The sequence below is a fragment of the Pithys albifrons genome, chromosome Z, assembly GCF_047495875.1.
Source record: "Pithys albifrons albifrons isolate INPA30051 chromosome Z, PitAlb_v1, whole genome shotgun sequence".
Classification (NCBI taxonomy): Eukaryota; Metazoa; Chordata; class Aves; order Passeriformes; family Thamnophilidae; genus Pithys; species Pithys albifrons.
Window position 1 is genome coordinate 33685790 of NC_092497.1, and position 12029 is coordinate 33697818.

The 12029-nt window shown below is 36.0% G+C and overlaps 1 protein-coding gene across 1 annotated transcript in view; it reads right to left on the reverse strand.

The window, feature by feature from the left end:
• Positions 1–12029, reverse strand: part of TMC1 (transmembrane channel like 1) — a 57298-nt gene that overhangs the window by 13311 nt on the left and 31958 nt on the right. The window contains exons 9-12 of the mRNA XM_071580836.1: positions 9010–9152; positions 6501–6645; positions 4335–4529; positions 190–369 (exon numbers count right to left, since the gene is read on the reverse strand). Coding sequence (XP_071436937.1) covers positions 190–369; positions 4335–4529; positions 6501–6645; positions 9010–9152 — 663 coding nt within the window. The remainder of the gene's footprint in view (positions 1–189; positions 370–4334; positions 4530–6500; positions 6646–9009; positions 9153–12029) is intronic.

Below are 12029 nucleotides of genomic sequence, written 5' to 3' on the forward strand. Positions count from 1 at the left end.
CCCAACAACAACATGAGCTTCTTACCAAGTGTCAGCCTTTTCTATTCCAGCATTCCTACTCCTAGCTCAGGTATGAATGTAATTTAAGTACAGACAGAAAAGTAATTCTTTCACTGACATGTCTGCCCTGACTGGAAGTCCCCAAACTTACCTGGCTACATGTTAAAAATTATAAACAAAATATCTTGCCTTAAGGTTGATTTCATCCATTAGGGCAATAATGAAAGTGTAGAGATTGCCGAGAAAAAGGGCAAAGATTCGTCCCAGTTGCCATCTCAGAGCTATTCGAGGGTGGTAATTTTCCAGAGAACTGATTACATCAAACAAAGTTGGACAGAACATTCCTAGAAGTGACATGACCATGTTTACCTGAGGAGGAGCAGAGCGAAAAAGGTTTAAGTTCACAGGGGAAAAGTTAGAAAATAATTCTTCTATTACTATTGATTTGGATGAAGAATATATTTCCATTACTACATTATATTAGGGGTTTGATTTAACAAAAAGCAAAATCCATTCTGAGTATCACAAGTTGATTTCACAAAGGAAGAAAGGCTTGAAAAGTCAGATGCAATCTACTGCAGATAGATAAATGATTTTTTTTCATTTTCCATTTCATATAAATGTCCAATTTATTCAAAATTAATTATTCTGACTAGAACCTACAATTTAACCAAAATTCTACTAAGGACTGAACAAAACTTATTTTTAGTACTGGTTTATCCTATCTTCTATACCCCATCCTCCCCAAAGACACATTCTATAAAAAGTATTTCTGCAAAAACACTGCACTAAATTCAATATATCTGAGATCTTACCCGAAGTTAAACTAGATGTCACAGAATTATAGAATCACATAGGATCTCGATTTGGAACTGACCTGTAAGGATCATTAAGTCCAACTCTCTGCTCCCCACAGGTCTATGCAAAAGTAAGCCATATGAATAAGACTGTCATCCAGACACTGAATGAACTCTGATAAGCTTGGTGCCCTGACTACCTGCCTGGGTAGTCTGTTCCAATGACTCCACCCTGTCAGTGAAGAACCTTTTCCTAATGTCTAGTCTGAATTTCCTCTGAAGCAGCTTAATTTCTTTTCCTTGTGTCATGTTGCTGGCCCCCAGACAGAGGTCAGTGCCTTTGATGGGATCACCTCAGCCTGCTCTTCTCCAAGCTGAATAAGGCAAGTGAACTCTGCTGCTCTTGCTTCTCAGATGTAATATGGCAGCAGCAAGGCACTACAGCAACATATACATCCACTCACTTACAACTGTGCATATTCCCACTCCTAAAAATTTAGATCCATTTGATTGGTGTTCTTAATGAATAGAAGTAAATAGTTTTCCTTTTGTTGTTTTTATATTCTTAGGTTTAAATTAAATCTAGAGCTAATAAATGATTGTTTTTACACTTGTAGGCAATTGGTAGTGTATTCTGTGCATGGCTTGCAGCACCCTGTGAGGAATATATTGATATTTTACTAATGCTTACAGGAATTCACTAATGTTTCTTATTTATTTAGATAGCATTATTTGTGATTGGCATTATCTTGTTAGAGTAACAAGTCACTGTTGCCTCATAACACTCAAAAGAGAAACAAGCAACCAAAACCTTGTGGCTATCATCTGTTGCGTGATTTGGATTTATAATTCAAGAAGGCAGAATTTATATTTGAATGACCTGTTACCTTTTACCTTATTATATCAATAGCTCTGTCAATTTCATACATTAGTGCTTTGAATAATTTTTCTCTTATGGTTGATATTCCTAATTTTTGGTATGAGTAGGTGATGACGTTATGGTAATAAAAATTTTCGTTAATTTCTCTTTGTACTGAACTGTGCAAACTTTTTCACCTTCAAAGTATCAAACATTGTCTTGGTCACCATCAAAACACCTGCTTTTTGGTTAAATGCTAACTTCATTAAGAATAAGGAGTCAGTTAAAATAAATCATAACTTTCACTAACAATGATTGCACTAGTTATAGATTTGTCTAACTGCTGCTGCAGAAAGCTCTAAATAAGACGTATTTTTTTCTGTAAATAATTTCAAATCAAAAAATACATTTAAAAATTATATTTCATAATAATAATCGATTATTTCTGGAATTAAATAGATAATTTACTGACAACATGGCATAATAACTTCATTGTAATCATCCTCCATACTCATTTCTAGAAACATTAATCAGTAGGGTATTTTTTATTCTGGTTCTGATTCAGAGAAAACATTCTGTTTCCTCATATGTTTTCTCTGCTTTTAAGTAGCTTTATTTTTAAAAACTACAATAACATATATGAGAAAACAGGGTGCTCGGTATCAAAGAGATGCTCATGCTACTTATTAGCACTGCAAGATATCTTCTTATCAAAGAAGAAAAGTCAATTTCATTCACCAATTTTCATCCAATTTCAGAATACTTTGCCAAGGAAATCAGTGGCTTTATTCTCCTCTTTATCAAAATTTCCATAGTCATAGGAAAATGGGTACTCAGTGCAGAATCATGATTCATCCATAATGAAACACGAGGCCACAGCCATAGAGGAAGAATGATGAAATCCATCCACGGTCCCAGTCTGCCTATTTCCACTAATTTCCTCCTCTCCATAATGATTACATCTAGACAAATGTATGTGAACTGCGTTCTGATAGAACTAGGTACTGCTGATATGGAAATGAAGCTAAAAAGTTGACAACATTATGGGAGAGAAGGAGAATCAGCGCAAAAGAGGTCTTTTTTTCCATGAAGTCACCGGTGGTACTTTATTTTGCTGTGAGCTTCAGGAAGAGATGACAAAAAATGTGTTTACCCTGGATTGCTTCATGGACACCTTAATTGCATGCAAACAGTTTTCAATCCCTTACTACATTCAGTGTGACAAAATTTCATACAAAAAGAGCTTAGTAATTTTATGAAGAATGTAAATTTTTATATACTGCAGCTTGCATTGTATGTGCGAGTTGCACTGTCACTTACTCTAAGTAGTACATTAAGTGTTAATGGGATGTTTTTCTGGTCAAAATCTTAATTCACCTACTAATGATGCAAATATAAGGAAACTTGATCTATAAAATAAGAAAAATATGTAAATGTCAGTTACCTAGGAGCCAAATATATTTATGTGATTAAATGCTAATATCCAATCAAGGGCATGGTTTTCTACTTCATAAATATATTAATTGCCTGTCAACTGGAATAATTCTTTAGCCAAATAATGTTACTGTTGCTTTATTCACTCTTCTCTAGAAAAGATCTTAGTTCTGTCATAACAGTGTCTTCTTAGCAGTATTTTCTTTACTATACAAATGAAAGTAAAACGATGAATATAAACACTCATCTACTTTCTAGACTGCAACATAAGCTAATATAACACCTTTTGGTAGCACAGGTCTTATTAATATAAGTCCATTACCACACTTTTGAACTGATAGAAAGCTGAATTCCTCCTGACCTGCTTTTCTCTGCTAATCTGTTGACTCACTTAGAGATTGTGTTGCTTTAAAACAGTTTTGTACATGATTTTCCTTTCCCATAAGATCAAAAATCAGATCAAGTCTTAACAGCCCTATTTCTTCAGATTCCAAAGGTGGATTACTTGAGATTTTGGTCAGGTTTTGGATGCTGAAAATTCCAGATTGATATTCCTTGTTCTACCATTGCCTGTTTCAACTTTCTGGGACTTTAAGTAACAAACAAATTTGACAACATACACAGCAGTATCTTTGCTAAGATAGTAAAATTTTCCCAGGTTTTCATATGACAGCACTGACTTTAGGTGCACACTGCACACTGTCACAGCAAACACAATCACTATCATCATTATGCAGTTCTAGGCTGCGTCCGCTTTAGAACGAAAGCATTAGGCACAGATTAGGCACAAAGAAATGGTGTAGGACCATTGGAGAGTGCAAGTGGTACTGGAAAGCATGAATTTCAACCAGCTGCTATACTGCAGAGTTGCACCCATGAGGCCCCAGATATCTTTGTTTGTGCCCATACATCAGTAATTTTTCTTGGGCCAGTCACATGAAGAAAGCAATAGGAGAGTTCCTTGGAGTGATCTTGTAAGTCCATAGAGTGTCTGGAAAACAATCTTAAAAGCATGGAGGTGGAAACGTAAAGGCTTCAAATGAAAACTAAATACAAAGTGACATTTGAAAAAAGCAACCAAGCTATTTAATGAATCAAGAAGCCAAAAGTCAAAAGAAATTCTTTTGTTAGACATTTATCACCCACAATCAGAGTATTTAAATCATCAGGAAAAGAAAAGGCAACAAACAGAGCAGAGGAACACATCTACAAACCACATAATATAGAAATGTGCTAGCACGAACTTCATTTCTTTCCCACCACCCGTAGTTCTCCAGACCTTCCAAGGCAAATTTCTGGGATCTTCTGACAACAAAAAAGATGAGGTAGCCACTTCCAGCAAGTGTGCATAGGGCCAAGAAGTTAGCGAGAACCCTCAGAAATCGAGTCAAATGAATATTTTCCTCTTTTCGACTCTCCTGCTCCTCCACAATTGCTTCCTGCACTTGTTAGAAAGAAAAAAATATTATGAATACTTTAATGGTCATTTCCTAAATTGTTAGAAGTCAGTTAAATAAATTATTAAGATGCAAATGCACACCTGTGCTTCATGTTTTGATATGAGCTTATATTACCTCGTAAAATCTTGTTTAGGCACTGGCAAATTCTGGGGGTTTGGCTCCTCAGGGTTTGCTTTTCCTTGTTGAGTGTGTCCCTACTGAGTCTTGTTACACTTGACTCATGTGCCAAAAAGAAACCAGCATGCTCTCTCAGCTTGCAAGGTAATATGAGGCTGAGTAACACAGCAGGATAAATATGTGCTTATCTGTCAGAAAAGGAACTGTTACAATATAAAACTGTGCATTTCTGACAAAAATAAAAGGAAAAACTTTTATTCTGAAAGTCAGCAATTCAGAAGAATAGAAAGACGATCCAAATGTAGAAATCACCCAAAAGGCAGATAGTGCAGAGCTTCAGATTGCAGAATAAAATATTTGCCCCACATTTACCCTTGGTCATGACTGATAAATCTTAAGAACTTTTGCTCTGGAGTGCCCTTATGGAAGGGAATTTGGTTACAGTTTCTCACTTTGGCACAGTGATCAATTGCCCAGAGAAGAAACTGAACTCCCGCATTGCAATAATTGCCCTGCATGGCTCTGCTCTTTTTACAGCTTGTGTTTGTCACATAAATCAAAGCAGATTGCAGCAGCTTATGAAAAGAACTCCAATGACCTCATCCAAGCCAAGACTTCACCCTTTATCTCTGAGATTCCTTGCTTACTTGCAAGGATCACAGTAAAGCTTCATGAGTTTATTTCACAAAATTAAACCTTTGCCTCAACCAATTTGTGTTCTTCCTCAAACAGCTTTCAGCATCTGACTGTAGTAGGCAGACAGTGAAAGCTTACACAGTTAGAGTGCTTTCAGTTGGTATTTCTTCAGTATTTGCATTTACAGGACCTTTTCTTGATGACTTACACTAACTTTGCGTGCAGTTATCTGTTATGCCTGCGGTTGGGAAGGTGGGGAGGATGAGGTGGTATGTTCACTGCATCATTCCTGCAGACAGGAAAGGTGGTGTGTGCAACTGAGTCGTGCAGCTTCCATGATGCATGTTGTGAGTCTGCAAGCCTAGTATCTTTTTAATTGTCTAGCAACCATTTGCCAGTGTATTTCCTGTACATTATTACATAGAAAAATAAAATTTTCTTTACATTCTACACAGATGTGTACCAGAGATTCCAGTGTAGAAACACATTTTTTAACATTCCACATATAGAGTATATTCCCTGTACTGTTTTCACAGCAGTGCATGTCACACCCTGCTCCAGATTCCTGACACAATGACTTCTGAAATCAACATACCTGTACACTGCAAAGAGGCTTAAGAACATCTTCCATTGTTTTACAAACTGAGCTATATTTCATAATCAATTTAAAAATAAAAGCATTATATTGTGCAAGAAAAGTAACCTTTTCTTACTGAAAAGCAAGGATACACTCAAACTTCTGAGGCCAATTCTTATGGCATTAGAAGTAGCCCTTTATAGATGATTCTATTACTTTATCTAATTATACATGTTCTCTCTAACAAGAGAAGGTGATAAAGTGAGGTTAGCAAAATATTAGTAACATTCCAAAAATAGTTTTTCAGACAAGCACCACAGAAATTGGAAGCCATCAGAGATGAGAAAAAGGAAAATCTTATTTTTACAGTATAATCATTCTTCTAAAGCTAGTACTGTCAGCACAAGCACACAAAAGATGCTAAACTTTTTCTTCCACAATTTAAATGAAAAAATAACATGACAAGACATGAAGATCCAGATGCTGAAGGGTATACAGATGTTGACTGAATTTAAGTTTCTAGGCCCCAGGCATAGCTTACACTTGACCTTAGTTCCATCTGATTCAAACTAGTATGAAAGACAAATAGTGTTACCTCTCCTCAGAGATCTCTGTTTTACCTTAAAGCTTGTTGTGATGGAGGCAAACTTATTATCTGCTGTCTCAGGGTTACCAATCAGGTAGTCCCAGCTTGTGAACATTTTCCAGCTGAAATTAAAACTAGTGTCATCTCCACCACCTTCTTCATTTGCATTCCTTGCCATTCTACAAAAGGCAGAAAGACACAGGAAGATCTTATTATAACTATTTCTACATTGTAAGCATGATTTTTAAATTGTTTCTAAGGTCAAATATTTTTCTGGGAAAATAAGCCAAACTACCATTTTTTCCTGTCAGTTATAATAACTCTTTTCTCAAAGAAAAAAAAACCAAGAGAAAGGGGTGGTGAATTTCATATTTAGACATTTTATAAGCTTACAATATACATTTAGATAAGAAACAATGAATGTACTTCATTAACACCTTGGCAAAACTCTGCGAGATAAGAAACTCAGTAGAAAAAACACATCAAGAAATCTCTTAAATAGAAAGCTGCAGAACATCCTGAACTACAATAGATTTTATTACATACTTCTTAAAGAGAAAAAAAAAATCTAATAAATAAAACATTATAAAATAACAAAAAATAAAAATACAACAAAACAAAATATATAAATACAGCAAAGAATATAACAAATATTCTAAAATAACAAGCCAGAAGAAAACATGGCATATGAAATATCACTAATAGATCTTTCCATCTGCTATACACACACAAAAGACATTTATAACAGTACCTAGAAATAGCAAATTATTTCTTCAGATAAATAGTTCTTCCTCTTAACTACAAAATTCTCTGTCAAAGGATTGTCGTGATTTTACTTCTGCATAATTTGCTACCTAATTCAAATCATTAAGCACAAGAATGGAGTGTATTGGTAAGGTACAAATCACTTAGCCTTCGGTAATGTAGTTATCTATTGATAAAGAAAAGGCAAGACATATTTTAAAACTCACTAGTGCAGCAGAGTTATGTTATTATATTAATATTAATGCATTCTACATACACATTTTTAACAGTCCAATAAAACACATCCTCTCAAATCTAAGAGGATAATAGTAAGCAAATAATACAGAAAATCCTTTTGAGATGCCATAAATCAGTGCCAGAGTTGATCATATACAGAAGGGTCAGAGATCATGAAAGCCCTGTTTTGGCTTAAGACTAAGAATTCCTTCTGAAGAGTTTCTATTGAAATAATGAACAGTCTTGTCATTAGAATGTAATTTCTTTGAGATCAGAAATGTTTCCATTTTACATCGTGCACTTTAAGAGCTGAGAAGAGCAACCCCAAATCAAAATATTTCCCCTAAACAAAATAATAGGGCTTATAATTCTCACTACCTCTTTCATGTAGATATTCCTTTTCCCAGTTCTCAGTCAACTACAGAAAAATGGTAACACCTTCTGTTACAATGCTTTTAGTATCTCTGACCACTGTGCTTTTTTCTGGAGAAACACAAAGAGCAGAAGACTGCAAGAACTCTCACATGATTACTTGAATACTGGTCAGCATTAACACCATACGACCAGATGGAAAATTAGCACATATATTTTTTCCTCAAAGATATTTTGTTGTTTGAGCTAAAAGATTTTTCCACTCAAAAGATTTTTTTTTTGTCTGAGTGACAGTCATTGAAATAAAATTTTCTGAGATGAATACTCTTTTATTCTTGGCAGCTGCATTGTTGAAAATATTTTAAAATATATTTTTAAGCTAAACTAATTACTGCACTCCAAAACCATATATATGTGAGTGAAGACTTTTTTTCTGAAATGCTTGTTGCTCTATGCAGAAAACTAGTTTGAAAAACAAAGCATTAATTAATCTAGTTCTCATGCAAGTGAAAAATACTGCCTTCAGCACAAAACAGTGGAAATAGATTAACTGCATTTTTATCTCTATTTACAAGTGTCTTCGAATCTTGACCTGTGATGCTCTGATTTTTTTTCACCACAGGCATTTTGTGAATCCAGCACTAGAGCTAAATGTATTATTGTTCTAGGTGCTCATTTTGCTTGAATCAAAAGTATTAAAGATTATACTATTTGGCAGCATTTACTGCTGACTGTGAGCTACACATGGAATTATCTGCCTCATGCTTCTTTCCTGTTTTGTAAAATAGTTTAGCTAACACAAGGTATCATTAAAGAAAGAAAAATTGGATTTCCTGGACATTAGCTTACAAGTATCATGAAAAGATTCCAAGTGTTATGAAATGATGGGCTGACAGCTCTCTTTCATATTTTATGCATTAGTTCTTCATTCTGAAGTTCAGGGTAGAATTGTTTTGTTATTTCAATCAATTTATTCCCACTTTTAAAACACTATAACAGAGCTTCTGGTGTAGAATTACAGATAGACAAATACTGGTTCAAGGAATTTTACATAACTGTGACCTTGCACTTGATCTTGCATTGCCCTGTCCTTACAATTATTGTATTTTTGAAAAGATGGTCTCAGGGCTCCACAGTGGAATTATCTGCTTTTTTGAATATACTTTATTCCAGAGGCAAAGAACACTTACGTTCGAATGACAATCATAAAGCTGTAGCCAATAGTCCCAACCCCAACAAGGAAATATGAAAGAGGCATCCTGAACTTGAGCCATCCAATTGTCCTTTGGTTATTGTAGTAACCATAAAAGAGCACAGAATACTGAGCAAAGCCCTGAAAAGTCAGCAGAAAATATAATATTACATTTCTTAATTATGATCATAATCAGCAATTGTACCAATAACTATGTATTGAAACACTCATTTCAATGATTTCAAATCAGTTGTAAGCAAAATTGTAATAAATCTCATGGGACGGGAAAGGTCTCCTTATAATTAAAAAGACATATAATATTTTATAGCAACTTCAAAATCTTTTATCTATGAAGTCAAATACATACTATTTGAATGTGTAATTGGAGGAAAGACCATGCATTATTTTGATAGTAATACAATAAGCTGAGCAGTTGTGAATTAAAAAAGCCATTTACTTCCCTTCTGTTTTTCAGTTGCCCGTGTTCCTGGTAAAATCATGGAACAGGTTATTCTGGGAAGTATTGAAAAACATGTGAAAGATAACACTGTCCTTGGTCACAACCAGCACAGCTTCATGAGAGAAAAGTCCTGCTTGTCTGACCAGATCTCCTTCTATGACAGGGTAGCCCATTGAGTTGATCTAGGAAAGCCAGTAGATGTAATCTTTTTGTATTTCAGCAAAGATTTTGATACTGTCTCACACAGGATCCTTCTGGACAAAATGTCCAGCATACAGCTAGATAACTGCTACATGATGGGTGAGCATCTTCCTCACAGAGATATAGTGAATGGGGTGCCATCAGGCTGGTTGCGGGTAACTAGTCATGTTCCACAGGGCTCCATCCTCCCACCAGTTCTCTTCAAGATCTTCATTAGTAACCTGGACTCAGAACTTAAAGAAATACAAAGTTTGCCAATGACACTAAACTGAGAGGAGATGTCAAATCCCTTAGCAACAGAGAGGCCTTGAGACACATCTCGACAAACTAGAGAGATGGACAATCACCAACCATATGAGGTTTAACAAGGGATTGTGTTGGATTCTGCATGCGAGATGGGGAACTCTGGTTGTGTGTGTTGTCTGGGGAATGAGAGTTTGGAGAGAAGCACTGCAGAAAGGGACTTAGGGGTCCTGGTTGGGGGCAAGTTGAATAGTTAGCAGTGCCCTTGGCAGCCAGGAGGGTCAACTGTGCTCTGAGTGGAAAGCATACCCAGTCCAGCAAAGGAGACAAATGCCCCACTCTACTGGGCACTGGGGCAACATCATCTTGAATATTGTATGCAGTTTTGGGCACCACAGTGCAAAAAAGACATTAAGCTTTTAGAAAGCAACAACAAAAGGAGGGTTATGAGGATGGTGGAGGGTCTGGACGGAAAGTTGTATGAGGAGAAACTGAGGCCACTTTTTGTGTTCAGCCTTGAGGAGACTGAGGGAAGACCTCATTGTAGTCATCATCACCATGAGGGGAAGAGAAGGGGTAGGTACTGATCTCGTCTCTCTGATGACCAGTGACAGGACTAAAAGGAATTGCATTAAGCTGTGCTAGAGTAGGTTTCAACTGAATATCAGGAAAAAGCTTTTCACCCAGAGGATGGTTGAGCACTGGAACAGGCTCCCCAGGGAAGTTAATTACAGCACCAAGCCTGTCTGAGTTCAAGAAGTGTTTGGACAATGTTCTTAGGTACATGGTGTGATTCTTGAGGTTTCCAGCATAGGTTCAGGCATTGGCCCCAATGACCTTTATGGATCCCTTCCAACTCAGCATACTCTGTTCTGTGATTCTATGAATTCATGTAGCAAAATAAAACAAAAGGGATCTATTCATTTTACATCAAGAGACAGATGAATATTGTAATCTCTACCTATTATTATATTACTTGGTTTGAATTCAGTTGTCTACAGTTAGTAAGCCTGAAATATTTGATTGTAAATGTGAAAGTTGTTTATCCAGTCTAGTTTTTTTCTGTTCTTATGTTGTCTGACAAATTGATACTTCCTTCACTGGTAGCTGAAGTTTAAAAATAGTGCCAAAAAAATAACAGACCACAGTCTGACATTATCTCAGTCCCCACATCAAGTTGTTGAGCCACAGACCAAGGGATCTTGTTTGAGATCTGCATGACACAAGATCTCTACACAGTTCAATTATATTTAAAAAAGGCATTGCTAATGAGAAGCATAGACACCATACCCTAGTTATGCTTTTTCAGGAGAATTGGCCTTCTGTTGGAAAGTGAACAGGTATGAAACCTGCCTGCACAACACCCGGGATTGCCTATGGAGCTGTAAAGCCTGCCCATGTCTCCCATCCAGTATAGCTTGAACATGACCTCACATGGGCCAAACTGACATGGAGATGGCACTTTTAGATAGAAGTTCTGCAGACATCTGAAGTGGTTGAGCTGTATACTGGAGTAACCTGTACTTGAGTTTATTTTTTCACAAAATAAATCTGTTTTCAACATGATATTCATCCTTGCTGTTCCTAAACCAACTCAAGTGCCAAAAGACATAACTCTGTAAAAGTCTTGGTACTTCTTTCAGAAGGGAAAGAGTGCAGAGGACTGAGAAAGGGTTCACATTTACTTCAATGGATGCTGCTTCCATTAATCTGAAAGAAAACTTTAACTATAGGGTTGCACATTTTCACACATGAAGTAGCTTAGGATGACAGTAACTGCATACCATAGAGAAACATAAAAGTCTTCTAAACAACATATTGCGGTACCAAATTTATGATCAGCTGACTCTATGCAAAGTTGTTGCATCTTTATATAAAGACATCAATTATAGAGATCTACCACAATTAGATAAAACTGTTGTTTTCAAGGAAAAAATAAGAATGACATATAGGATTAACTTATCAGTACAGGTTAGACTGGAGATTGCATCAAAAGCAAAGAATTATAATATGCTTCTCAATTCAGCTAAAATATCTGCATGTCCTGTAAGCCAGAAAAAATGAAAAACATCATGCTTTGTTTTAGCAAAATGTTACAGAGAGGTTTGCTTTTA